General features: G+C 59.2%; 2 protein-coding genes across 6 annotated transcripts; one reads left to right on the forward strand and one right to left on the reverse strand.

Moving 5' to 3' along the window:
• Window positions 1-40: 40 nt before the first annotated feature.
• On the forward strand, window positions 41-15,921 carry CRAT (carnitine O-acetyltransferase). Of its 2 annotated transcripts, XM_060013996.1 has the most exons (15): window positions 41-561; window positions 2,523-2,661; window positions 3,427-3,690; window positions 6,174-6,292; window positions 7,416-7,469; window positions 8,071-8,236; window positions 8,608-8,782; window positions 9,243-9,421; window positions 9,972-10,072; window positions 10,473-10,592; window positions 10,756-10,878; window positions 10,968-11,103; window positions 11,659-11,721; window positions 12,475-12,612; window positions 13,187-15,921. In XM_060013996.1, the coding sequence occupies exons 2-15, from the start codon at window positions 2,635-2,637 to the stop codon at window positions 13,400-13,402; spliced, it is 1,881 nt and encodes a 626-aa protein (XP_059869979.1). In that variant the 5' UTR covers window positions 41-561; window positions 2,523-2,634; the 3' UTR covers window positions 13,403-15,921. The 2 variants fall into 2 exon arrangements, with proteins under 2 accessions (XP_059869979.1, XP_059869978.1); XM_060013995.1 differs by lacking the exon at window positions 2,523-2,661 and having other exon boundaries at window positions 42-561.
• Window positions 15,922-16,524: 603 nt separating this feature from the next.
• Window positions 16,525-27,616, reverse strand: DOLPP1 (dolichyldiphosphatase 1). 4 transcript variants are annotated; one of them, XM_060014003.1, is made up of 10 exons: window positions 27,478-27,616; window positions 23,865-23,965; window positions 23,557-23,641; window positions 23,359-23,458; window positions 23,029-23,127; window positions 22,040-22,168; window positions 21,465-21,554; window positions 19,361-19,400; window positions 17,564-18,965; window positions 16,527-17,031 (listed from the first exon to the last, which is right to left on the reverse strand). In XM_060014003.1, exons 1-8 carry the CDS (start codon window positions 27,551-27,553, stop codon window positions 19,364-19,366), a joined length of 717 nt encoding a protein of 238 aa, XP_059869986.1. In that variant the 5' UTR covers window positions 27,554-27,616; the 3' UTR covers window positions 16,527-17,031; window positions 17,564-18,965; window positions 19,361-19,363. The 4 variants fall into 4 exon arrangements, with proteins under 4 accessions (XP_059869984.1, XP_059869986.1, XP_059869985.1 ...); XM_060014002.1 differs by having other exon boundaries at window positions 17,564-17,950; window positions 18,104-19,400; window positions 27,478-27,614; XM_060014001.1 differs by having other exon boundaries at window positions 16,525-17,417; window positions 17,564-19,400; window positions 27,478-27,614.
• Between the last annotated feature and the right edge of the window lie 59 nt (window positions 27,617-27,675).

A 27,675-nucleotide genomic window follows, 5' to 3' on the forward strand; every position in this document is an offset into this window, starting at 1 on the left:
GCGGTCCCCACCTGTCATCTAGTAGCGTGACTCTGACGCTATCCGTAGGACTAGGAGAAGACAGTCCCTTGTCAACATGGTTGTGTTTTCCCACCACTCTGAGAGCAGCGGTCGACGGCACCAAAAGGACTGAGAGGGATGCACACCACTGCCTCCAACAGTTTGGACGGCTTATGGAGGTGGGAGAGGGCGAGCTGGACGGCAGCCTCCGCCTTGCTCCCCTTCCAGGGTTCCACCACCTCGCGGGGTCCCCAACCGCTAACTGCGCCCTGGTCCCGCCCCAGGCCCCGCCCCACGCTCTCGGCTGGCCGCCGGGGCCAGCAACTGGCCCGAGGCCGCGCCCCAGGAGTCCGCCTACCCCGGGCCGCCTGCCCGGCCCGGTGGGTGGGCGCGGGGCCGCCTCTACCGGCTGGCGGCAGTGACTCGACGACCTTGGCCCGGAGGCTCTAGCGGGAACCCACCCACGGCGGCGGCGCGGACTTTGCCCAGCGCGGGGGACGGAGCGGACCGTGTGTCCGCGGGCGGGCCGCAGAGATGTTGGCCTTCGCTGCCAGGACCGTGGTGAGTGCGGCCGGGAAGCCGGCCTAGCGGGCCCTGGACCGGGCGGGCGGGCCGCAGACCGGGCCAGCAGCGCAGCTACGCCCGAGTGGGAAAACCGGCCGTCAAGGCGCCGCGGCCCGGTGCCTGCAGTCCAGCCTCACCAGCACCTGCTGGGCCGGGGTCGGCAGGTGGGCTAACTCCGCTTGTCAGAGGGGGAGACTGAGGCTTAAGGTCAGAGGCTAGATCGAAGCCACACTCTGTGGCGCCAAATTCCAAAGACCCGGCAGACACAGTAAGGACCCTGGCTTCGGGCAGCACCTCCACCTTAGGCCCGGAGCCAAGGAGCGGAGAGACCAGGAGTGTCTCCTCACGGTTATTCTCTGCCTCACACACCTGTCGCACGCTCAGCCTGAGCCATTTCTTCCCTGGCCAGAGCCACGTCTCCAACCCCATCCAGTTGGTCACCTTCCCCGGGTTTATCAAATGGCCCCTGGGGTATTGTGTGTGGCCAGAGACACTTCAGTGAGGGCATCAAGCTGGGCTGCTCAGAAAGTCCTCAGAATTGGCAGAAGGCAGCAGGTGGTAGCCCCATGCCCTCCCTCTCCACCAGTCACTCGCCCAACTTGATTAACAACCGCACACCCCCATGCCTCCACCCCTACCCCCAATCTTCCCCGGGAGCAGCTTGGAGCAGGTAGTGCTGCTATCCTGACTTGGATTCCTTTCCTCTCTACTCCAAGTATATCTCTGTTTGTATCTCCCTCTGTCTGGGCCAAGAAGGGTATTCAGACACTGCCAGGCCCAGAGGGCTGAGGTACCGCACCTGCCCAGAGGCTTTCCCAGATTTTCCAGGACCTCAGAGCACCATCTCATCCTTGCCACTGCCACCTGAGCTCTGTTCCCATCCCACAGATGGCCTCTGGGTCATATTCTAGGACCTGCTAAATGGCCTGATCACTTTACTGCCAGGAAAACTGAGGCAAGGGGAGACTTGGCCAGCATCCCCGGACTCAAATCTAGTCCAGTCTCAAAGCCAGCATCCTCTGTTCTGGGTTATTTATTTATTTATTTGTCTGCACTGGGTCTTAGTCGCGGCACTCGGACTCTTTAGTTGCAGCATGCACGTGGGATCCAGTTCCCGGACCAGGGATCAAACTCGGGTCCCCTGCATTGGGAACTCCGAGTCCTTTCCACTGCACCACCAGGGAAGTCCCTGGTTTATTTTATTTTATTTTTTTGCGGTACGCGGGCCTCTCACTGTTGTGGCCTCTCCTGTTGTGGAGCGCAGGCTCAGCGGCCATGGCTCACGGGCCCAGCCGCTCCGTGGCATGTGGGATCTTCCCAGACCGGGACACGAACCCGTGTCCCCTGCATCGGCAGGCGGACTCTCAACCACTGTGCCACCAGGGAAGCCCTCTGGTTTATTTTTTTTTTTTTCCTCTGGTTTATTTTTAATGCCCAAAGATCTTGTAACCCCCAGCTGAATGAGCCACAACTCAAGAGAGCCAGGCTTTGGTGGAAGGGTGGCCCAGAAGGGCCCCAAGAGTCTTGGAGGGAAACGTCCATTTATACTCCCTTCCCAGTGTCTGCTCCTTTGCACCAACCCCTGTTTTCAGGACTATATTCAGGGTTGTAGTTTAACCTCAGCGGCCAAGCAGCTTCTGTCCTCCAGCCAAGTTGTGCCTCATCAAAAACACCTATGCAGATTCTGACAGGTGCATTTTTAAAACCTCTTGGCCTGCCTCCTTGGCATTGGGCCCACCCAGGGAAGAAAGGGAAAAGTTTTCCAGGTTTCCTTCTACTCCAGTGCACACCGCCAGCCCTCTCACCTCCTCCCCATTCCTCCACTTCTGGAAGCTCAAGAGGGTGGAACAGCTGCTCCTGGGACAGCCATAACCCCAGATGCCACCACAGCTGCTGTAGCCAGCGCCGCTGCCCCCTCTGCCTCCCCCTGAATCTTGGCTCTTGTCTTTTCTTTCCAGCCCGGGCAAGTGGCTGCCTCTTGTTAGGTTCTGCTCACCCACTTGGTAGCACAGTTAGGCTTAGAGATCCAGCCCAAGGCAGACAGACAGGGCTCAAAACCTCAGTCCTGCCATGGAGGACGGGCAGCAGAAAGAGAAGGTATGAAACGGAGCCTCTGCCGCTTGCCTGCCCACTGCTGCCAGCAGCCTCGGACCCTCCTGTCTCTCTTTCTGTCCGCCTCCAGAGTCTCCAGACTCTCTCTCTCTGTCAGCTCTCACCCTCCTTGCCAGGCCACTCAGCTCTCTCTTGGCACAGCGCTGCCCCCATGCCACCCCTGTCCCCACCCCACAGACAGGAAAAAGCCCAAGACCTCGCCCTCACCCAGAGGTACTGTCGTCGTCTGGCCCTATCTGATTTTCTCTTCTTTCCTCCCATGTCTCCACCTGGTAAGGATGGGAGAAAAGGAGGTGGGGACCTCCGGGAGGGAGTGGTCACCTCACTGCTGGCTGGCTCATCGTCCCAGGGTGAGAAAGGTGGGGCCCTGTGCATCCAATAAGTGAGAGGTCCCTCTGAGCTCTGCCACCCCCAGGGTGAGAAAGGTGGGGCCCTGTGCCTCCAATAGGTGAGAGGTCCCTCTGAGCTCTGCCACCCCCAGTAGGTGCCGTTCATCCTGACTCGGTTCCTCTGAGTGCTGCCAAGATCAGTGGCCACTCCCCACCCTCCTCCATCCCTACTTACATCTCCTGGCTCCTAAGAGGTGGAGACACCTACAGCTGGAGAGCTGGGAAACCAGGGCAGTCACCACCCAGGAGGCCGTCTCTGTCCCCAGGAGTGGGCACAGAAGTGCCCAGGACTTCGGCTTTGGGATTGCCAGGGCCTCCCAGAGCCGGTGCGAGAATGAGTGGGATGTTCTGCCGCCTGCAGGTGAAGCCCCTGGGCTTCCTCAAGCCCTCCTCCATGATGACGGTTTCCAGTCGCTTTAAGACACACCAGGACTCGCTACCCCGGCTGCCCGTGCCCCCGCTCCAGCAGACCCTGGACCATTATCTCAAGGCGCTGCAGCCCATCGTGAGCGAGGAGGAGTGGGCCCAAACCAAGCAGCTGGTGGAAGAGTTTCAGACCGCGGGGGGCGTAGGGGAGCGCCTGCAGAAGGGGCTGGAGCGCAGGGCCAGGAAGATGGAGAACTGGGTGAGTGAGAAGGCAGGGGCACACCAGTCCCCTTGACTCGCGTGCAGGGTTAGGGGAACAGGGCACCCCCCACCCAGAGACCCTGGGTCGTTGTGAGCGTCCCTCCTGTGGCCTGTTGCTGGCTGCACACCCCAGATTTTCCAATACGGGCTGCTCTGGTGCAGCCATTTGCACCACAGAGTTTCTTGAGCACTTACTCTGTGCCCGACACCAGGCAGGGTGCTGGGAGAGCAAGAGGGGCGCCGTCAGCAGCCTGCGGGAGCTGACATTCAAGTAGGGCAGGAGGAGGACACGCGCAAGTGGACGAGGTCTTCTCAGCCAGTGACGTTCTATAGAAATGAAAAGGACGATGCGAGAGCGAGAGTGGAGAACAGTAGCATCTTCATTCTGAAGGGGCAGAGAGGGCAGGGAGGAGGCGGTGCTGGGTCTGAGACAGACAGAGGGAACAGCACGGGCAAAGGTGGCAACAGCTCGCGCGTTCGGGGACAGAGGCTAGAGTGGAGGGCAAGGGCAGGGCGGGGCCCCCAGGAGAATTCGGCACTTGGACTTGAGCTCAGTGGGAGGGGGCTGCAGGGTGATTATATTGACAGTGACTCATTGTCCTGGTTCTGTGTCTCAGTCTGTCACAAAGTCGTGTTCAGCGTGTGCAGACGCCCCGGGCCGTGTCTGTGCGCATCTTACACCTCAACGTGCAGTTAGAGAGGACTGCCCTGCTGCTGGGAGGGAAGCAGGGTGGGACAGGGAGCCCGGTGGGGAGAGGGAGGGAAGTCATTTGGTCCAGGGTATATTTCGGGGGTGGACAGTCCTGTCCTAAAGCAACTGTGTGGGTGAAGCGAAGGGGAATGTGTTGAGAGAGGGGTGAATGAGGGAGAAGCGGGTGTGCAGGAGAGGACCAGAGCCAGGTCTGGGCCTACAACGTGAGGGGCGCTGTGAGGGAGCGGGTGGAAGGGTGGGGGCTGCACAGAGGAGGGGGGAGTCATCAGCTGGCAGAGGGCACAGACGAGCCTTGGCGGGTCAGGGCCTTGGACCCTGGAATCAGGGTCTCAGCAAGTCTGAGACCTGGCAGTTTTCCAGCTTTCTTTAGCCCTGAACTACTGCTTCAGACAGAATCTGCTGGCTGAAGGGCTGGGGTCACCACCCCCTCGCCACTCACAGGGCTCCTAAGGGGCTCTCCCACTGCCCAGCAGATTCTCACGGAGGGAATGCCCACATCGATAGGATCTCCCCTTGACTCCCGAGCTCGGGTCAGAGGCTCTGAGGTCCTTGGTGACCTCAGGGCTCCTGGCTAAAGGCCAGCCCAGCCCGGCTGTCCTCAAGGGGAGGGAGTTCCTGTCTGCCTCTCCCTGATCTACAGATGAGGAAACTGAGGCCCAGAGAGATAGATTGAAATCCCAGAGGCACACAGCAGCTCTCCAGGAGGCTCCGAGTTAGACAGGAGGGTCTGGCTGATCAGGGGCCGTGTCTCCAGGTCACAAATCAGCAGACAGCAGTCGCCCACTGGCCTGCTGTGCCACCCGGGCACGTTATCCTCCTTCACCCCTTGCCAGGGGCCCAAGGCCAGCAGTTTCCCAAGGGGAGTCTGTGTGGTGAAGAGGCACGTCCCAGTGCTGTTTAAGATGGGATGCGGAAGCACGGTGGGGCCTGGGTCTCCAGGGACTGAGGGACCTGCCACAAAGAGGCACATTGGGCCTGTGCTTGGGGGAGTGTGTAGTGGGGGCGATGTTGCCATCAGCACCTGAGGTACAAGGGTGACAGTCACCTGGTTGTCCCAAGACAGGAGCCTTTAGCGCATGTCCGTGGCTAGTCCCCAGAGATACCCTGCCCTGGGTGGAGGACGGCCAGCCCAGTAGAGACACAACGTGTCACCTACATCTTGTCACTAGTGCAATGATTTGTCTTTACAGTGAGCTCCCCAGATTACCCTGACCTTGAGATCCAAGTGGGTGTCCATTCCCTAGTATGACAGCAACAAAACTGAGGCCACAGAGGACCAGGATTCCTGAGGGCTCTTCTGAACCCCGGGCTCCTGCCTACCTGGACAGTGCCTACCTGAGATGGGCAAAAACTCATTCATCAGACATTCTTTTTATATAGCTTTCTCTGTTTTCCTTTCTGTCTATCAGACAGACGTTTTTATTTCTAAAAGTATTAAAATCATTGACCTGAAACATGTAAGATAAGGAAAAATGGTTGATATTTCCGCCTCTGTTCTTGCCCCCACCCCAGGTTTCCTGCCAGTCTTTGCTTCTTGGCAGTGTTGCCTGATTTCCCTCGCTAATGCTGATTGGCTCCATCTAAAGGGAGGATGATGGGATGCTGCTGGGTTTAAGGGATTGGGCGGGGTCTGGATCTGAGCATTCACTTTGAGAATCTGTGCTCCCTAGAGGGGACAGAGGGTGCCCAGCCAGGTCCACTGGCCCTGGTGGGGAAGGGGCAACCTGGTCCCCGTGCCCCCCCCTCACAGGCTCTGGTCCTTCCCCTAGCTGTCCGACTGGTGGCTTAAAACAGCCTATCTCCAGTACCGCCAGCCCGTAGTCATCTATTCCAGCCCTGGTTTGGTGCTGCCCAGGCAAGACTTTGTGGATCGGCAGGGCCAGCTCAGGTGAGTGGCCAAGGTGGGCGTGGGGCTCTGGGCTTTCTGCTGGGAGATCGGAAGGGCCCCGGCCCTGTTACCTTTCATCCCCACAAACAGCCTTAGGAAGTAGGGAGCGTCATCCCTGTTTTACAGGTACGGAGACAGGATCAGAGCAGTGAAGGCACCTGCTCAAGATCACCTTTCGGGATTGGCTGACCCAGACAGGAAGCAGGATCTTCCTGGCTCCAAAGCTTCATAACTGTTAACCACCAAACTGCAGACTGGGGCCCCTCCCTCCTGCTAAGCCTGAGGCCACCCCTCAGCCCAGTTCTGGCACCTCACCACTCCTTCCTGCTCGCCTCCGCTGGCCACAGGGGTGACCTTTGTACACAGTCCTCTTTCCACATTTGGCCATGTCACTTTGCCTTGGCCTCTGTTCCAGTCCTACCAGGGGTAAAAATACCAGTGACGGGGATCTCCTGCCCAAGGACTAGACACTCACGGCTATCACTGCTTCTCTTAAAGGGATCAGGGCACCCCAGGAAGGGCCAGGGGTTCAGGCCCAGGAACTCTAGCCAGTGGGCCCCATGTTGGAGGCCAGGAGCACCCCCAGGCTTCGGGCATGGTTGACATGGCCCAGACAGTCCAGGGATGAAGGGCAGGATGAGCAAGGTGGCCTGGGGGACACAGAGGCCCAGAAACAGGAAGGGATCTAGGAGAGGGGAACACGTCACGCCACTGCCCTCCCATTCACCCTTCCCCTACCCCCGCAGTCCTAGGTCCCTCCATGACTGATGCCTCAGAGCAGGGTGACGGCCTTCCAGACTCCAGGTTGTGGGTCAGGGCCTCAGGCCCGCTGCGGTGGAGTCAGAGGGCACTGGCTCATAACCCAGCCATAATCATGCTGCTGTCCCTGCCAGGCGCCTGGCCGTACATCTCCCTAATCCCTTTCCCTAGAGATTACGTGGGCTGGGACTGGAACACAGGTTCTGCACTTGAACTCCTTCAGGCTCTCTGTAAGCAGGAGAGAGGAGGAAGGTAGTAGGTCGCTTCCCTGGACTAGGCTGCGCCCATCACCCTGGCGTCTCTGACCCAGGGACCTCCTTCTGGGTGTCCACACAGCCTTCTGATCTCTAACTGGTCCCTCCAGGTTCGCTGCCAAATTAATCGAGGGTGTGTTGGATTTCAAGGCCAGGATTGACCAGTGAGTGGCCCCGCCCCCACCCTGTCTCCTCCCACCTTGACTGCCTACCTGCCACAGCCCCTCCAGCCGGCCCCGCCCTACCCTAAACCGGAGCCCCCTCCCCGCACCCCGCACCCCCTGCCAGGGTGCTGAGCAGGCCCAGAGCTCAGTCACTTTCACTTCCTGTTGACCCAGCCTCTTTGGGGGCTGGGGAGACAGACCTGGGTCCTCCGCTCCAGCCGCCGTGACCTCCTCCGGGTGGTCCTATTCCAAGAGAGCCCTGGAATTGGCGTCCCAGCCAAAGAGGACCCCGTCCCCCCGCCGCCCACCCGCCCACCCCCCCCCAGGGTTGACTTGCTGCTTCATCTTCCCTGTGGCAAACTGAAGCCCAGAGAGGAGAAGGGAGTTTCCAGGGTGACTCACGAGCAGGGTGGATTTCGGGCCTCCTGACCCAGTCGGGCTCCAACAGGCCCCCCTGCAACCGACCTCACGCTGAGGGGGCGGGGGGACACGAAGGGGCCCAACACTGCTTGCGTGAGCCCCACTGCCTGACCAAGCCCGCAGCCATAGCCAGCAGCTCCCTGTGGGTCCCGCCTTCCTCCCTGTCCCTCTGCCCCTGCAGCGAGACCCTGCCCGTGGAGTACCTGGGGGGAAAGCCGCTGTGCATGAACCAGTACTATCAGATCCTGTCCTCCTGCCGCGTGCCGGGCCCCAAGCAGGACTCGGTCACCAACTTCAGCAAGACCAAGAAGCCACCCATGCACATCACCGTGGTGCACAACTACCAAGTGGGTGCCCCCCCCGCCCCCCCCCCCGCAGCCTTAGCCCCGCGCTCGGTTGCCCGGAGGAGAGGGGCGGGGCCGAGAGTCAGCTTCCCCAACACACCTGCCCATGTGCCCCCGGAACAGGCAGGCCCTGGGCCTCTCTCTGCCCTGGGTCTCCAGCCAGGCCCCGGCCTGGGGGAGGCCAGGAAGGGCTATGGGCCTGGGCAGCCTGGGGAGAGCAGTGCAGGGACCTCCTCCCATCTCCTCGCCCTCAGCCTGACGCCATCCTCTCAGCTGGGCTGCCCAGGCCAGGAGGAGGCTATGCTGGGAGGTGACTGCTGCCCATCTGAGGCTCCCACGAACCGCCTTCTCTCCACCTGCCTGTGCCCGGACAGTTTTTCGAGTTGGATGTGTACCACAGCGATGGGACGCCCCTGACCTCAGATCAGATCTTCACGCAGCTGGAGAAGATCTGGAACTCATCACTGCAAACCAACAAAGAGCCTGTGGGCATCCTCACCTCCAACCACCGTAACTCCTGGGCCAAGGCATACAGCACCCTCATCAAAGGTACCCCTGGGATGGGAGGGGAGGCCCACACCAGGCCCTGGGCAGCCACGAGTCTCACTGAATCCTCTCAACTCGGAGCGGGTGCTGTTGGCCCCATTCCACAGAAGAGGAAACTGCAGTGCGGTTGGGTCCAGTTAGTTTATTCTTTCTATTAAGTAGCAAGTTGCCGTGAGAATGCAAGTCCTCTGGCTGAGGAGCCCACCTCCACCTTCCCTCCACATCCCGTGTTGGTCAGGAGCATTGTCCCCAGAGTCATCCCCCCGGGTTGGATCCCTGACTGCCTCAACGGCTCTCTGCGTGACCTGGGCTTCTGTTTCCTCCTTTCTGAAGTGGGTCAGGTGTTAGCCCTGCCTCACGGGGTGCCGTGGGGCCACAGGCCCCTGCCAAGTGAAGCTCCGGAGGCCTCCCCAGGCCTGGCCCCCATGCCACCACACACACACGCACACACACATCCCCACAGACAAGGTGAACCGGGAGTCAGTGCACTCCATTCAGAAGAGCATCTTCACCGTGTGCCTGGACGCACCCATGCCTTGGGTCTCGGAAGACGTGCGCCGCAGCCAGGTGGCTGGCCAGATGCTGCACGGGGGTGGCAGCAAGCTCAACAGCGGCAACCGCTGGTTCGACAAAACGCTGCAGGTGAGGACCTGGCAGGGCCAGGGCTCCCGCCCAGGCATGCACCCAGCCTTGGCCCACTGCTGCCCCGGGACTTCCTGCCCCTCCCCTGGAGCCCGGAGTCCCTGGCTTCCCAGCTTGTAAAGCAGCGGGGAAGCCAGAAGGTGGGCGGGGCTATACCTAGCAGCAGTCAGCCTGTCATTACCGGGCCTGGCCTGGTAACCCGCGTCACTCCTCCGACATATCCATCAGCAGATCAGAGAGAGCCTGGGATGTGGGGCCAGGCAGAGTGGCCCAACCTTGGTCGTGACTTTCCCTCTGTACCTGTAAAATGGGGTGGTAGGACTCGCAAGAGTCGTTGCGAGGACTTGGAAAGGTCTGTTTAGCACGGGATGTGCTTAGCGTGACCTGGGACAGGTGTTCCAAGGCCCCCAGTGAGTGTTAGCTGTTAGGAATAACAGTAATAAGTCAGCAGAACCCCTTGAGGTGGTTCAGGGACGCCCTACCCATGGGACCCAACCGGAGAGTGGCTCCAGGGACCTGGGGCTGTCGGGGTCCCCATTCTCCTCTGCAGTTCATCGTGGCAGAAGACGGCTCCTGTGGGCTCGTTTATGAGCATGCGGCAGCAGAGGGACCCCCCATCATCACCCTTGTGGACCACGTCATTGAGTTCACGTGAGTGTGGTTCGCCCATCCTCCAGCCAGTTCTCCAGCTCCTGATGACAGGTGACACAGAGGCGACAGAGTAGCCTTCAAAGGAGCAACGGCATTCTCCCTTATACCTGGGAATCTGTTTCTTCAGAGGAAGCCAGAAGAGGGCATGGGTTTTAGAGTCGATCAAACCGGGGTTTGAATTCTGGCTCTGCCACTTCTCAGCCTTGTGACCTTGGACAAGTCCCTTCCCCTCCTCCGTTTCCCCATTTAAAGCTGAAATGAAGGCAGTTCTCAGAAGAACAAACCCAAGAGTCTCCCTGGGCTGGTCCCCGCCAGCTTCGGGGACCCATCCTAATCCCGGGGATGGACCCAGGCTCCCGAGACGCCCGGCAGGAGGCTGAGACCCCCACGTCCTATGCAGGAAGAAGCCCGAGCTCGTGCGGTCTCCCATGGTGCCCCTGCCCATGCCCAAGAAGCTGCGGTTCAACATCACCCCCGAGATCAAGAGCGACATCGAGAAGGCCAAGCAGAATCTCAGCATGTGAGTGCTGGGTGGCAGGCGGGCGGGGCCGGGCCCCTCTAGCCAGCACAAGAGTCAGCTCTGCCATCGTGCCTGGCTGGTTCTGAGACTGCCCTCGGCCCCTCCCTGGGGCTGGCAGAGGCTGCCCAGTGTCTGCTCCTCACCCGCCTCCCCCAACCCCCAGCATGATCCAGGACCTGGACATCACGATGTTGATGTTCCACCACTTTGGAAAGGACTTCCCCAAGTCTGAGAAGCTGAGCCCAGACTCCTTCATCCAGATGGCACTACAGCTGGCCTACTACAGGTGCGCCCCGCCCCCCACGAAGGAGGGATGAAGCCTGGGGGCGGAGGCGGGGGGACCTGCCAGGTGTGCTCAGCCCACCTCCCACCCAGGATCTACGGGCAGGCGTGCGCCACCTATGAAAGCGCCTCTCTGCGCATGTTTCACCTGGGCCGTACCGACACCATCCGCTCGGCCTCCATGGACTCACTGACCTTCGTCAAGGCCATGGATAACCCTGATGTGACGGTGAGAGGTCCGGGGCAAGGGTGGGAGAGCTGGGTTCGAGCCTTCTCCCTTCCTGCTCATTCTGTCAACACGCAGTGAGCACCTATTGTGTTCCAGTCCTGTGGTGGATACTGGGCATCTAGGGGGAGATGGAGCCATGAATTTATCAGCGTGGAGCTTTCTTTCAGCCAAAGAGAAAAGGAAACTGCAGTGGACCCTTGAACAACGTGGGGGTTAGGGGCACCGCAGAAATCCACATGTAACTTTGTAGTCAGCTCTGTGTCCATGGTTCTGCATCTGCAGGTTCAGCCCACCACGGGTCATGTCATACTGCCGAATTTATTGAAAACAATCCACGTGTAAGTGGACCCGCACAGTTCAAACCCGAGTTGTTCAAGGGTCAGTCATCAGCAGTGAGCACTTGCCCTGTGTCAGGCCTTGGCTGGGGACTGGCCAGAGAGATGGCAGCTCCAGTTCCTGTTTTCAGGGAGCTCAGAATCTAGAGTGGGGAGTGGGCCACTGAGGAAGGTGGCAAGAACAGGAAACTGCAGCTCCCTGTCCCCTCCCCCTGCCCAGGAGCACCAGAAGGTGGGGCTGCTGCGGAAGGCCGTGCAGGCCCACCGAGCCTACACCGAGCAGGTGAGCCGGCCCTTCCTGTCCCTGCTTGCGTGACCCGGGCGTTTCCCACTGGCCTGTCCACCTGCCTGTCCATCCCTGCAGCCAATGGCTGCTCCCCTTAGCATCAGACACCCCTCCCCTAAGGCTTGGGGCACTTGGAGCAAAGCTGAACATCCCCATTTTACAGTGGGAGAAACCAAGGCGAGGCCCAGTGGCTGCCCGGGTCGGCCTCTGGATCTTGCGTCATCAGGGCTCCCCCGATGCCCCTGGAGCCCAGGATGCTGAGGGTGTGCACGGGCTGGCAGACAGCAGGGTTCCTGCCCTCTGACAGCTTGGGCTGCAGTCAAGGGGTGGAGGTCTGGTTCCCATCCTGGCCCTGAGCGCTTGTACATGCCAGGCTTTGCCCATGTCACATGCAGAGATCTATCTAGATCTCACTGCCGCCCCACAAAGGGAGTTTAGTGACTGTCCCTTTTTCACAGATGAAGACACTGAGGCTCCAAGATGTAAGTGACCTGCCAAGGTCCCTGCCAGGATGAGGCCACCCAGCTGCAGTCCTGTGCTCTTAGGCTGCACCTTCCTGCCTCCCTGGGTGGGTCCCTGGGCCTCAGTTTCCCCATCTGTGAAGTGAGGGCTCTTCTGCTTGGCTGCCCTGGTCTCACGGGTCTGAGGGGCCAGTGAATGGAAGAGGCATTGCCGCCATGGGCTCCTGAGGAGGGCAGCGGTGCCTCGTGGGCCTGAAGCCCCTGTTCCTGACAGCTCCCCTTCCTGCAGGCCATCCGTGGGGAGGCCTTCGACCGGCACCTCCTGGGCCTGAAGCTGCAGGCCATCGAAGACCTGGTGAGCATGCCCGACATCTTCATGGACACCTCCTACGCCATCGCCATGCACTTCAACCTCTCCACCAGCCAGGTGGGCCACTGCCCTAGGTGCCCTGGGGTGGCAGGGAACAGAAGCCACTAGAAACTGGAGCCGGACAAAGGCTGCACTGAGTGGAGCCGAGGTCCAGAACACGGTCACTTGGTGGTGATGTGACGCACACAGGCGCACTCCGAAGCAGCTGAGCTCTGGAGGAGGAGCTGGGGTCGGGGGGCTTCGCTGCAGCTCGGGCAGGCAGGGAAGGAGTCAGGATCCCCCCCGCCCGCTTTCATTCATTCACTGATCAGATGTGAAGGAACGTCTGATCGATGCCAGCCTGTGCTGGGCACTGGGGTAGAGCAGGGACAGACCACTGCCCCTGCCCCCAGGGGCTCACAGTCCAGACAGGAAGCACAGGGAATGAGACAGTCCCCCCTCAGGGACGTCAGGGAAGTCTCTGTAGGGAGGTGACACCAGAACTGCACCCCAAAGAATGAAAGGGAGTAAGCTGTCGGCTGGAGACGAGGAGAGGGCGTCTCAGGCAGAGCACGGTGGGAGCCGACGTGGAAAGGCGGGCTGGTGCCGCGACGGGGCTGGGATGAGAGCCTTGGTCCTGTGCCATTCTCAGGTCCCTGCCAAGACAGACTGTGTCATGTTCTTTGGGCCTGTGGTCCCAGATGGCTACGGTGTCTGCTATAACCCCATGGAGGCGCACATCAACTTCTCCGTGTCGGCCTACAACAGCTGCGCAGAGACCAATGCGGTCCGCCTGGCGCACTACCTGGAGAAGGCGCTCCTGGACATGCGCGCTCTGCTGCAGAGCCACCCCCAGGCCAAGCTCTGAGCCCCGCTGCTCAGGCCTGCCAGTGCCACGGCCAAGCCGCCTTGGGCTGGCCCACCCACCGGGCCCTACTCCTTCGCTCCCTCTCCCCCGGGGCCCCCGCAGATCCGACCGAGTCTGGGATGGCATCCCCCAGCGGGGCCCGCGGGGCCGAGCTGAGTACCTTCCGTGGGTCCTCGCCAGCACCCGGGCTGAGTCCAGAAGCTGAGCAGGAGGTCGGGCCCGGCGCCCAGCATCTCACCCGCCGTGGCCTCCTCCTGGGAGAGGAACCAGCCGAGCTCATCCCTCGTCAGGGTGGGGACTGGGGAGTCCCTTTCTTACTAGCTCAGCTCTGCCCAGGTCCTCCCGTGTACGCGGCCAGGCTTGGGTCTGTACCCTGATCCCTAAGCTCCCAAGGACCTAGAGACAGGGTTACCTGGAGCTGGGGGCCTCCAGGCTTCCCCAGGGCTGAGGGGCCAGGGCGCAAGGTGTGCTGGTGGAGGGGAAGCCCACGCAGTGTCACAGCACCGTCCCCCGTGGCTCCGTGCTCTCCTGGGTGCCGTGGCTCACAGGCCCCAGCTCGCTTGCTTCCACACAGCTTGATTCCTGAACCATGTCCTGGTTGTATAACAGTATCACGCGAGGCAGTTAATAAAGGGGAAATTTGTTGGGAAAGAGTTGTTTCAGCCGAGGAGGCAGGCAGGGTGCGGCAGATGCCTGGCTTTGCCTTCCTGCAGCTTCCCCCGCATCTGGGAGCTGGTGTCCAAGCAGCCAGTGGGCCCAAGGGGAGGGCTCCCAGAGGAGCAGAGCTCTCAGGCTTGGGTCAGGAGGCCAAGGGCCAGCTCGGACCTCAGGGCTCTGGGCCAGGACGGCACCAGACCCAGGCCTGCGTTCTTCATGGATACCTCCCACCTACCCATGACTTGGGCCTCTCCAGTGCCATGGGCTGTGCGCCGGGACAGCCCTCCCAGGGGACTGTGGGGCCCGATACCCTCGAGTCTGGTTGTCTGGGCAGTGTGGCTGACACCCAGGGCCCAAGGCCTCATCTGCTGCCTTGCACTGAGCCCAGCAGGAGTGGTGGCTGGGCAGCCGTGCTGACCCCAGCCCCAGCCACTGCCTGGGACCACCAGGCACCAGATCATGTGGCCACCCAGTCCGAACATTGTATCTGTCCCCAACCCCACGCACCTGGTACGGGCAGGGTGTCCTGCCAAAGTCAGCTGGGCTGCCTGTGGAGAGCGGAGGGACTCTGGCCCTGAGGAAGACACATGTGAAGCCCCAATTGGAGATGCCAAGGGTGGGAGAGGCTACCCAGCCTGTGGGCGCGGTGCTTCATGGCCTGGCTGACCTGCGGTGGTCACTGCGGGAGGCGGGTCCTGAGGTGGTGTTCGTTTTGCAGATGACGGAACAGGCTCGGGGAGCACGTGCCTCACCATGGGGCGAAGCCTCGGGGAGCAAGGAGTAGAGCCCAGCCCGTGGGGGAGTGGGTGTCACCCGAGGCCTGGCTGCTCCTTGGGACCCCGGCAAGGCCGGCAGGGTGGGGTATTGCCAGGGCAGGGGTGCACGAGTGTCCCTTCAGGGACCTCAAGCAGGAGGACCAGAAGAGAATCCCACCTCAACAGCACAGAGGCCTTGCTCTGCAGCTGGGGAGCGGGGCGGGCCCCTGGCGTCCGCAGGCTGGGTCTCAGGAAGCGGGGCCCGCAGCAGGAGCTGAGCGTGCCCTGTGTGAGCAGCGCTAGGGCGGAGCTGCACCGACCCAGCCGGGGGCAGGCAGGGAGGGGAGACAGTGATGCAGGCCAAGGACACTGCAGTGACACACACCCAGGACTCCTGAAACTCAAGTTCTAAGAACTGTATGGGTCTGACCGTAAGGCAGGATTTTTTCCCAAAACGTTATCCTTCAGAAGGGAGGTCATTCCGTTGCATTTGAGTTGCTATAGGTCTCATAACACAGAGGCTCACTCGGTTCTTGAGGACAGCAAAGTACCGCTTGGGGAAGACACATTTAGCACCTAAAACAACCCCAGTCAGTGTCAGATGGAATGCTTAGAGGTCCCCGGGTGGAGCTTCTGGGGGAAAAAAGTCAAAAGAACGATGAAGATGTAGTAATTATTCCTGAGGGTGTGACCTGTGGCCTCACACTTTGCAAGTGTTGAATGCAGGACAAGCAAGTGTCTTACGGGTCTCTGGACATGAGGGGAGGTAAGTTTTGGGCAGGTCACATACTCCTACAGGAGCGATTTTTAAAATCCAGCTGTCTGAATGTTACACCCGTATGTTTGGAATAAAATTTCAAGTACACTGTCATGCATGAAATCCAGAAGGTGCTGCTGTATCCCAAACTGCCTGTCTAGTGGACCCAGGAGAACTAGGTCAGCAGACCCAGAGGTTGCCCAGGGACAACCAGACCCTGATGCCAATGATGCAGAAGAACTTTTTTTTTTTTTTTGCAAAATGAGTGAAAAAGAACTGGCCTCAATTTATGTACTTTGTGTAATACAGCATTTGAAATTTGAGAATAATAAAATTAATAATAAAGATTACCTGGCTTTTACCTAGGTCCTCTAAAAGTTTGTCCGGGTTGGCATGAACTTGATTTTGCTCTCTCCATTGGGAAAGTGCAGTGGCTGGAATCAAGGGCAGGCCTGGAGCAGAGCCCCAAGGTTGAGTGAGGGCTGGACGCCATGGGCCAAGTTAAAGGCTTGGCTTTTATCCCAAGACACTGAGGACAATGTTTTAAGAAGATGCTGAGGAATGGACTGAAGGGCCCTGATGGGTGGGGATGAGGACAACCTGCCAGGAGGCTTTGCTGCTGCTGAGCAGGGGGTAGTGGGCTGGGACCCAGACTGGCCTGGAAGGCAGAGAAAGTGGCTATTTCAAAAGACACAAGGTGGAGTGAGCAGGGCTTGGTGACCAACTGAATGGGAAAAGGAGTTGGGCAACCCGCAGGTGGGGTGCTGGGCAGCTCTCTGAGAGCCCAACCAGGGTGAACGTGTGGGTGAGTGCCAACTGGGGTAAAAAGCAGCGTTTACCCGGGATTCAGGGAAACCTCAGGGCTCATGAGACGGCCCCGTCCTCTCTCTTGCCGCATCCTGGATTTCCTCTGACCTCCAGTTTTTCTCTTTAACTATGTCTCGTCTGCTGCTAAATCTACCTACTGAGTTCTTGTTTTTTAGCTATCATATTTTCCAGTATTCATTGAAAAATCTGCCAGCGTTCATGTTATAGTTTCCTGTTCTCTGCAGATACACACATATATACACACATACATACATACATACATATATATATTTATTTCTGGCTGCCTTGGGTCTTCGTTGCTGCGTGCGGGCTTTCTCCATTTGTGGTGAGCGGGGGCTATACTTCGTTGTGGTGCGTGGGCTTCTCATTGAAGTGGCTTCTCGTGGAGCACGGGCTCTAGGCGTGTGGGCTTCAGTAGTTGCAGCACAAGGGCTCAGCAGTTGCAGCACGCAGGCCCTAGAGTTCATGGGCTTCAGTAGTTGTGGTGCGTGGGCTCTAGAGCGCAAGCTCAGTGGTTGTAGCACACGGGCTTAGCTGCTCCATGACATGTGAGATCTTCCCGGACCAGGGATCAAATCTGTGTCCCCTGCACTGGCAGGTGGATTCTCAACCAGAGCACGCCCAGCGAAGTCCTGCAGATATTTTCAAGTTTGTCCCTTACTTCTTTAAAAAAGTAAAACAACTTAAAATCTGTGCTCGATCATTCCAGCACCTGAAGTATGTGTGGGTTTGTTTCTAATACTTGTTTCCAGCTAGTTCTCAAGGATGGTGGTGATTCCTTTCCTACCTGGTCATCTTTGTCTATATTTTGTTCATGGTAGTTTCTTAAAACTGTATAAATAATTGAAGTCTGGCATGAAGGTTCCTTCTTCCAGAGATTTGTTTGCTTCTGCCACACGTCTGGGATGAGGTCACCTTAACTAAATGTCCAGGTTGTGTGGACCGTGGTGGGGAACCCAAACCCAGCCTTCGAGCTCATGTGAGGATGGGATTACTTCTGATTCGCCTGAGGGTGAAGCTGTTATGAATCTCAGGTTAATGAATTAAAGAAGGGTTAGAACCCCCACATTGGACCCCTGAAATGGCTTGTGTTCTTTTCACTCCTACAAGGCATCCAAAACCCAGGTCAGTTTGCAGTTATTTCTTCCAAAGCACGATACTCACCCGTCCGCACGCTAAAGCAGCACTGAACTCAGCAAGGAGCGGAGGTCTGTATCCTCACAGAGGCTTAGGAAGGACATGCAGGTTGTCCCCAGTCTTCAAGGGCTGTCACATGAAGGAGAAGCTAGGCTTACTGAGAGCAGAGCCAGCCAGCGCCACAGGGGGAGGTAGACTGGGACGAAAAAAACTCAGTGGAAGGGAGCTGTCCTCAGACCCCAGTGGGGTATGTCACAGAGGCCATTCCAACCCTGGCTTTGGGGGCTGGAGGGGACTAGGTGTCTTGGAGACGCGCACGATCTTCTGGTCTTAACCATGCCCTTGCCCCTCGGGTTGTGTGTCCGCACAGCCACGTCCCCGGCTCCTCCCATCAGCTCAGTCAACATGTTCAAGCTGCCAGAGTTGAAGATTTTATTTTAAAACAATAGTAAACAATTTTCATTGATTTTTCTTAAGTCAAACCACCTCACACTTGGCTTATCTCAGGCAAAATGTAAAAAATAAAAATGAGAAGGGAAGGAAAGGAAAATGTGGGGACTGACCAACCTTCCCCAGAAACAGGCCCCTGGTCCTGGCATCTGGAATGGCTTTGGACACTGTCTTTAACAAATGAGAAAAGAAAGCACCAAAATATTGTGCTTCAGCAGCAGATTAGGAACCTCCACAAAGAAAAGGCGGCCGGGGGAGGGAGGGGGGTCGGGCCCTGAACACAGGTCCCGAGCAGCCTGGTTCAGTTCTAGAAGCTTCCAAGTCTGGACGCATCTCCTCTCCACAGCTCCATTTCAAGGCGGCTTCAAGATTGGGAGGAGTCGTCCTCCGAGCTGGGCAGTGGGGATCTGTGAGCCGCACCCCGGACACAGGTTTGGGGTGACCCAAGCAGGTTCCCAGCCTCTCGGAGGGGGGTCGGGAAGGACAAGGAATGCTCAGAGCACACAGAGGGGAGGGAAGGGTGGGGACAGTAGGCACCGCTACCCCACTCCTCTCACCAGCTCCTGCTTCCTCTGCATTTTGTTCGGGTGGAGATGAAGCGGACGCAGGACAGGAAAGAGCTGTAAACAGCTTGGGTTTGCTCACCCACAGGCGCAGGCTCTTTCATCAGAAAGGGACCGCTGTCTTGGGGACAGGGAACCAGAGAAAGCCCTTGCAGCGCAGGGTCGATGCGGGTAGGACACAGCGATGGCAGCGCAGACGCCTGCTCTCTCTGGGCCTGGCTCCCACACGGGAAACACTGACCGAGGTTCTGGAATGGCGTTGGCGGCAGGGGGGGCATGGGGGTGCTCCCTCCTCCTGGGCCCCCAGGCCATCTCTCGGGCCCAGGGCAAAGGGCCTGGGAAGCTGACCTGGGCTCCTCGGTACGCAGGGCAGCCCCCGCAGAGCTGGGTCTTCCAGTCCCTCTCCAAAATCCCATCTGCCTTTGACAAAACCAAAAAATAAATAGTGTGCATTTTTCACGCCACCTACATTTCCTGGCCCTGCGGCCAGAGATTCAAGCCCTCCTTCTCTACCCCATGCCCCAGTGCCCACGTCAGGGGCACTTTCCGCCCAACTGGGGGCTGGCAGCAGCACTGTGAGGGTCTCTGGCTGTGAGGCCCCCCGGCAACAGGCCCTCCAGGGTCCTGGCTGAGGGGCTGGCTCAGCCCTTTGGTCCACCTTGTTCGTTAAAATTAAAATAAGAAAAAAAAAGGCTCCACTCGGTGACTTGGGTCTGTAGAGGTCTCTGCTTCGTCCCTCTGTCTGTCATTCCATCCACCCTGCAAGGCATCGTGCAGGCCACATCTGGAGGCTGGAGACAGCCACACTCACCCGTCACTGCAGTTTCGTCCCCAGCTTGCGCTGTCTGTTCCTGCAAAGTGGGGGTGGGGGTCAGATGAGGGGGCTCCTGGCGTCCAGTGACTCGCCCCTCAGCTGTCTCCTTCCTCCCCACAATCCCATCAGAATGAGTGAGGGTCCACTCCCAGTAGCCCCAGTGGTTGGCTCAAGCTGGGCCAATCAGAGCTCCTGCCCTGGGACCTGGGACTTGGGGCCTAGAGAGGGTCAATGTCTCTGCTGGGCCTGTATCACAGGTGCTCAGCTCTGGAGTCCAAGTGCAGCCAGGAGGCCAGGGCAGGGGCGGGGGCCAGGACGGGAGAACAGAGGCAAGAGGGACCTGGCTGGATTCCAGTAATCATGGGCAGTTCCCACTTATAGATAAGCCAGCATAAGTGGGGTTCTGTTACCATCAACCTAAACAGACAAGAAGGTAGTGAGTTCTCCATTTGGGATATACATAAGCAAAGGTAGGAGCACTCCTGATACAAGTTATCGAGTGGATCTGAGTACCTGACTTGGGGGTGTGGCAATACCTACGACGGGCTCAGGAGCCTGAAGGAAGCAGGGGCAGCCCCGTTCCCTGGAGGGCCTGGCTCCTCGAGAGACCCCACTGAAATTCAGAAACCTAACTGTCCCCACAGGTCCTGCGTGATGCAGCCCCAGCCTCGTGCCATGGCCAGCCCCCTTCTTCCCTGGGCTCCAGCCACACCTGCCTCTGTCTGTTTGGTGGACTCCCCAAGCTTCCTGTTCTCAGAAGCATTGCACAAGCTGTTCCCTATGCTGAGAGCACTCTCCCTGCTAAACCCCAACTTGGACAGTCCCGCTTTCTCTCTGCTCAGACCTGTCACAGCGGCCAGCCAGCCCAACCACACACCCTCACAGCACGCTGCTGTCATGAGCTCTCAAGCCCGAGGCACTTGTCGCACAGGTAGGTGCCTCATTCCTCGTGTCCCCCCTGCCGGCCACTGCCGCCCACAGCCTGGCACAGAGCAGGTGCACATGGAAGTTTGGGTACATCAAGGTGGGTGGCGGCCAGCCGGGAGGGGCGGGGCCGCTCTGGAAGCCAGGTGGAGAGCCTGGGCCAGCTGGGGCCTTCCGCCAATAACAGGATTGCCTGCCCTAACCCCTCAAATCCCCTTTCCTCAGGATCCAGGGCTTTACCCTTAAGTTCGTTAGGATAATTGGGACCATGATGCCCTAGACACACTTCCCGGCTGCTGTGACCCCGCCCTGTGGTTCCTCTCACCAGGAACCCAGGGCTCCTCAGGAAACCTCCCAGGCTTGTGCTGGAGCCCAACCTCGCCTCGGCTCCCCTCTGAACCTGGGAAGGAGCCAGGCCTTCCCGACCCCACCTGGCACCCCACCCAGGATGTGGGGTGCGTGGAGAGCTGAGTCAGAGGAAGCCTCCAAAGCCAGCTTTGTCCTGACTGGCTGTGCAAACACGGGTGCCCCTAACTCACCACACCTCAGTTTACCCCTCCAGAGGAAAGTGTCTGGACTAAACAGTCCTGAGGGGGGTCGACACACAGGCTCCCAGAGAATCCTGGCTGCCCAGCTCTCTGGTTCCGGGCCACAGAGGTTAAAAGCATGGCCCTGGGGCTTCCCTGGTGGCGCAGTGGTTGAGAGTCCGCCTGCCGATGCAGGGGACACGGGTTCATGCCCCGGTCCGGGAAGATCCCACATGTCGTGAAGCAGCTGGGCCGGTGAGCCATGGCCGCTGAGCCTACGCGTCCGGAGCCTGTGCTCCGCAATGGGAGAGGCCACAACAGTGAGAGGCCCGCGTACCGCAAAAAAAAGGAAAAAAAAAAAAAGAGAGAAAAAAAGCATGGCCCTGGGCTCAACAGCCTAGGTTCCCAGCCCAGCTCCCACACCCACGATCTGCAAACCCTTGGTCAAGTGATTCCTCTCCTCCCCTCTCTGAGCCTCAGTTTTCTCATCTGTAAAATGGGGTCCAGGGGAGGATTCACTGAGGCAGTGCAAGAAAAGTGCTTAGGCAAGTGCCCGGCTCTCAGGCAGCCTTCCAAAACTGGGGGCGGCACTGACTGAGGGATGTGCCCCACTGAGCCAGGACCCAGTGATTGCTATCCCCTTGACTCACCTGGCTTCTGCCCGGGTTACCGTGTACTCAAACCAGAGTACGTTGGGAATGAGGCTCGTGTCTCGGATTAGGAAGAACTCAGAGATAGGCCTGGAGAGACAGACACCCGGAAATCCAGGACCATATCAGAACATGAGTCTGTCACCAAGCCAGACTCTCCCACCAGTGCCTGGGGCCGGCGATGCACCCTCTCCCCACCACTTTGCCTGGCCTGTGCAAGACCCAGATGTGTCGCCTGTGTGACACTCAGGCAGGTCCAATGCCCCAAGGCACACACAGCCCAGAAGGACACATGCTGCTTTCCAAGTCCCTGAGAGGCCAGGCAAGGACAGAGGCTGGCATCTTGGCTTCTGGGCTGAGAAAACGCCTGGGGGAGATGGAAGCCAGACGAGCGGGGCCTGCAGCCCTATGCCCACCAGAGGCCTGGGCACTAGGGCCCTCCCAGGGAGACTGAGGCTGCGGTCAGGACGCCTGGGTCCTCCCACTGATGGCCCCTTCGCAGGAAGGGGCACGGGCCATAGTGCCTGGGAAGGTGGGGGGAGCGGGGGACAGCAGCAGGGGCAGGAGGCAGTTACCAGGCTGCTATCCTAGGGAACAGGGGGGTGAGGACCTCCTGCGTGAAGACGAACCAGGCGATGGCCATGAGGCCTCCAGCGATGCCCCCATAGAGCACCTGGCTCCAGGTGTGGTACAGCAGGTAGACCCTGGGCCAAGGACAGAGGGAAGTTCATGAGAGCCAGCCAGAGACAGTCCTGCACAGCCTCCCTGCACGCCTGAGTGTCAGCTTCCCTGGACCTCTGCACACACACGGGAGACATATACAGACGGGGCAGGCCCCTGTGACCACATGGACTCAGAGCTACTTCTAGAAGGAGGCAAGGGGTTGGACCCCAACAGCTGCTCCCCTGACTCTAGAAGTGAAGGGATGGCTCAGCTAGGATTTGCCTCCCTTCTGTCCAGCCCTTGAACTTGGAGTTTGTCTGCAAGGGGCTGCTCCAGGACCTTGGGAACAGATGGCTAACCCTAGAACCTTGGGCCCAACCAAGAGGAGAGAGCAAGGACTGGGTTGGAAGGGGCAGCTGGAGCCCTGGCCCTTTAAAATGAGAGGCCTGGAGCTTCCCTCGTGGTGCAGTGGTTAAGAATCCGCCAATGCAGGGGACACGGGTTCGAGCCCTGGTCCGGGAAGATCTCACATGCCGCGGAGCAACTAAGCCTGTAAGCCACAACTACCAAGTCTGCGCTCTAGAGCCCATGAGCCACAACTACTGAGCCCGCGCGCCTAGAGCCCGTGCTCCGCAGCAAGAGAAGCCACTGCAAGAAGCCCGCGCACCGCAACGAAGAGTAGCCCCCGCTCGCTGCAACTTGAGAAAGCCCGCATGCAGCAATGAAGACCCAACGCAGCCAAAAATAAAAAAATTAAAAAAAATAAATAAAATGAGAGGCCTGGGACCCCCTTCGCAGCCCTGCCCTACAGGCTCTGGGACTCGGGTCCACAGCGAGGTCCAATAGGGACCAAGTATCCAGTGGGCAGGGCGTGGGGCAGGGGCTCTCCTTCCCTCTGTACCTGCTATAGGAGACTAGAAACGCCACGGTGAGGAGACCCAGGGAGAGTACATGCCTCCACAGCAAGTCCAGGAACCTGGCGTTGTTCGTTTGGTGCATTCTGGGAAAACAAGCCTGTTAGGTGGCCTCGGCCCACAGCCTGGGGCCCAGGCCTCCCACACAGCCCCGGCCCCAGCCACATGCTCCCTGGGCACCTTCTGCCTTGGCTGCAGCTCCTCCCACCCCCAGTAGAGGCCAAGCCCTAAATGGCATCCAAAGGGCTTGCAGCAAGTCCCTGGCAGAGGCCAGCCTGGGCCAGTTCAGGGCCACCCCAGCCAGGGCAGAAGCTCACCTTAAATACAGAAAAAGGAAGGAATAGACGGAGAAGAACCACATAAACTGGGAATGGCTGGAGGGCATCCCGTACTTGGTGCCCACTGCCGTGTGGGGACCTGGTGGAGACAGAGAGCAGGGCATGATGGGAGGATGCAGGCCTCCCAGTAATGCCCTAACCTGGGGGACCCGCAGACCCCCAAGGCCTGGGCCCTACCTCCACAGGGCCGTGGCTCCTGAATGACGTGTTTGATCAGCCAGTTGACCCCCTCGTTCAGTGCCAAGCCCCCAAGGAACGAGATCTGCTGGGAAGATGCATGGTCAGCAGGGCCTCTGTGTGCTTGCTGGCCGCCGCCCAGCCCAAAGGCCGTGGCCGCCCACTGAACCTCCAGCCCAGTGGACAACCTGCAACCAGCCAGGAGGCTCCACACACCTCAAGAAAGGTGGAAGCAGGGGAGGGAAGGCAAAGCCCCTGGGAAGGAATGGTGAGGCCCCTCCTCCCTGGGGTGGGAGTGACTCACTCACCGTGTGCAGCTCCCGCTTGAATATGATGAGGGTCACAAAACCAACGATGACAAATATGGGGCTGAGGCTCAGGTAGGCAAGGAGATGGCCAGAGAGATCACCTGGGCAAGGCAGGGAGAACAGGATGAGGACAGAGCGCAGCCATGGGAGAGGGCCTGGCCCCCGGCAAGCGAAGTAGAGCCTCAGTCAGAGGTGGTCCCAGCCAGGCCCGGAGCGCAAGGCCAGGCGGCTGGGGGTGCCTCAGCCTTCCAAGCTCACCGCTCGTCCTCAGTCACGGGCACAGCGTGTTTACTAAGCACTCAGGTTCACAGATCGTGAGTTTAAAGCAGGTGCCTTCACTCTCCCTGTTCTACAGATGACGACACTGAGTCCCCCAGGGGCTGCATGATTTGTCCAAAGTCACACAGCCAGAAAGAGGTAGGATCTGACTAAAATCCAAGTCTCTAGCCTGGTCCAGGTGCTACACCCACTATCCCACCAAAGCGGATATTTGAACCTGGCTTGGTCTGACCCCAGAGGCTGGGCCCTGTCCCAGGAGGCAGCCTGGCGGGCACATGGATGACTCTGGAACGCAGTGCTGTGCGGAGACCGACCCAGCCAAGCCCTGGGCCTCCAGGACAACCTGGTGTTCTCTGAACACCGCACAGACTTGGGTCTACACTGTGGACTCTGACGGGGACCAAGGCTGGGGGTGGGGGTGAAGCTCCGTTGCCCACTATGGCCACCCGCTGCAGTAACAGCTTCTCACTGCCTCTCTACTGGCAAAAAAATTGGCTACCTATTGACTACCTGCTTTTTACCCCCTAATAGGTCTCGGCAGGAGGATCCTGGAACCAACAGACAGGAGCCACTTTCCTGCTAGTCCAAAGGCCACCCTCACCATTTGAGACAGGGCAGCTATGTAGCAGCTCTGGGGTCAGAGAGTGTGGTTTAGTTCCCGTGCCAGCACTTGCTGGCTACACGACCTCAGGCAAGGACTTCACCTCCCTGAGCCTCAGCTCTCTCACCCGTGAAATGGGGATATCAGTAGCCACCTCCTACAGCCATGGGAGCTCTGATGTGACCAGGCCTGTGAGACGCCCAGCTCGGTCCCTGGCACCCAGGACACTTCCATGTTTGGAGAACTCAGTGTGGGAAATCGCCCCACCACCAGCCTGGCCTCACACAGGCAGCAGGAAGGTACCCACCCAAGGCCGAGCCCAGATTCCAGGCTGATGGGATGGGCACACACCTGGCCTCCCCCACACCTACCCAGGGTAGGGCTGGCTTTGACCTGGCCTGGGAGAGCAGGCCGGCAACATAGGTCCAAATGCTAGTACCGCCATAGGCCCCCTGGATGACACTGGGTGAGGCCCTTCCTTTTTCTGGGGTTCTGTCTCCTCATCCACACAGCGGCCTGGCCCCCTCCAGCCCTGAGATTCTGGGGCTCTCCGCTGTCCAGCCGATGCCCAGGACACTGGGTCATCAGGAGGACAGGAAATGGCTGGTGCCCCCAAAGCCTTGGCCATCTCCATGACCTGTCTCACAGCAAGCACCACCTTTGGGCCTTCCTGCAGATGCTGTCAGCAACTCTGCCTTGACCATCCTCTTGTCTAAGCCCCCCGGTGGCTCTCTCGGCCCTTAGGATAAGTCCCACCTCAATCCAGCTCATCAAGCCCTGCAGTCCTGGCCCTGCTTCCCTCCCACCTTCTGCTCCAGTTCCAGGAACCAAATTCTAGTTCCCTGAACGCACCATGCTCTGTCCTACTTCTGGACCTTTGCACACACTGTTTCCCCCACCTGGGATGCTGTCTGGGTTAACTCAACATAAATTAAGTACCCACCACAGTGGGAAAAAAAAAAAAAATCACACTCCTGCCATTGCAAAGCTCTCAGAATCTGTAACCAGGGCATCGTTCAGGACACCACTCATTAGTGGAGCTATCCGGCCTGCATCTGTCTCTCCCTCTAGAAAGTAGGCGCCATGAGTGCAGGGATGGGGTCTCTACACCCCACTCAATTCCCCCAAGCCCAGCACAGCGCCTGGCACTAACTGGGCTCTAAAATGATGTTAAATGAAAGGAGAATGGATGAAGGAAGCAGGGTCCGTGTGATGAGGGGCACGAAGGAGAAGTGCAGGGGGTCACAGAAGAGTTAGCAGGGGCACTAGACCTTGAGAGAGGCCCCCAGGTTCAGCCAGGTCTCTCCTCCAGGCACCCACAGTCCCTGCAAAGGGTCCCTCATCACAGCCTGCGTCATGCCGCTCACGTCTGCCAGCCTCCTCCTTCCAGGCCAGGGAGGGGAAATCATGAAGGTGCCGAGGACTTAAGCAGGTCCCTTCCCCACTCCAGGCCTTGGTTTCCGTCCTGTAAAGTGGGCTTTTTTTTTTCACAGTCTGGGAGTCCAGGGACATATTGGTTTGTTCACCGTTCAAAATGCAGAGCGAGCCCAGGGCCTGGCATTCAGGAGGTGCTCAGTGGATACCAGCTAAATGAAGGATGAGTGAATGGCAGGGAGGCAGGCAGACAGTAGGGCCCAACAGCTGCAGGGCCGCCCCATCCCCAATATAACCCGGAACACCTAGGGTCAAAGTTTCCTGGCATCCAGTCCTCAGCAGGGCCAGGTTCTCATGTCTCTGCATGAGTAGGCCCTTCCTGGGGCAACCAGGGCTCAATGAGGGGGCCCCCAGCCTCACCCAACATCCAACCATCCTACACATAGATGGCAGTGTGGGCTTGAGAGGGTCCTGGGAAGGTGGGATCATGTTAACTGCAGTTATTTCTTCAATGTTTACTGTATGCGAGGCACTGCACTCAGCATTTCTCACATCTCCTATTTCTGATTCTCACGTCACCACTAGAAGGGAGGCACTGTGATTAGTTCCACTTCAGAGAGGCAGAGAGGTGAAGTCACTTGCACAAGGCCTCGGCCTGAACTCTGACCCCAAGGCCCAAGCTCTGCACCACTCTACTAAACGGCCTCCAGAACGCTCACTACAGGACCTCACGGATGGAAAACGCTGAGCTTCTGGAGCTGTGTCTGATGGGGAGCTCCAGAAGTTAACATCCCAGAGGCTGCCTGACCCCTCACCGGGTTCCCTGAGTTGTAGAGCAGTGCCCCCTACCCAGGGCGTGGCATCAGAAGTACTCAAACAACGAAGAGCTGCCCGGCCTCGATTTGCACAATCCCAGCAATGGGGAGCTCTTTCTTCCAGGCAGCCCCAAAGCACTGTTTGAAGGAAAAAGGCACTCCCTACACGCCGAGGAGAGAGTTCAGCCTCTCCGGCTCCGGGAACGGAGGGGAAGAAGGGCCCAGGTCCAGGCCAGTGATCCGTTCCCGCCTCACGCACACCACCGCCCCATTACAGCCCACCGGCGCCCCGGGACCCAGTGGAGCAACCCCGGCCGCGCAGCCGCAGAGTGCGCGAGCGAGCGGCTCACAATTTCGCCCAGCTCATCGCCACACCACTGCGCCTGCGCGGCGCGCGCGCCGGCCGAACCCTCCGTGGCTCACTATTTGACAGTTCCCACCCCGGTCCCCCGGCGCCCCCTCTGCGGGCTTGCGCCGGCCGGAGCGCCCGGCACTGACCGGCCGGCCCCAGGAAGGCGTCCTCGAGGCCGGGGTTGTCTTTTACCTGCAGGATATTCGACGTGGGTGAGGGTCACCGGCCGCCATGAAGCGGGGAGCGAGCACTGTCCGTCCGCTGCCATCTTACCCGGAGACCGGGCTTCGCCGAGCAGCCAATAGGGAGCCAGGGGGGCGGTGGTCCTGACCTATCACGCCGGGGGAGGTGCCGCGCGCCCAATCGGAGGCCGATACAGGTAGCGGCGCA

Source organism: Delphinus delphis, chromosome 6, assembly GCF_949987515.2.
Source record: "Delphinus delphis chromosome 6, mDelDel1.2, whole genome shotgun sequence".
Taxonomy (NCBI): domain Eukaryota; kingdom Metazoa; phylum Chordata; class Mammalia; order Artiodactyla; family Delphinidae; genus Delphinus; species Delphinus delphis.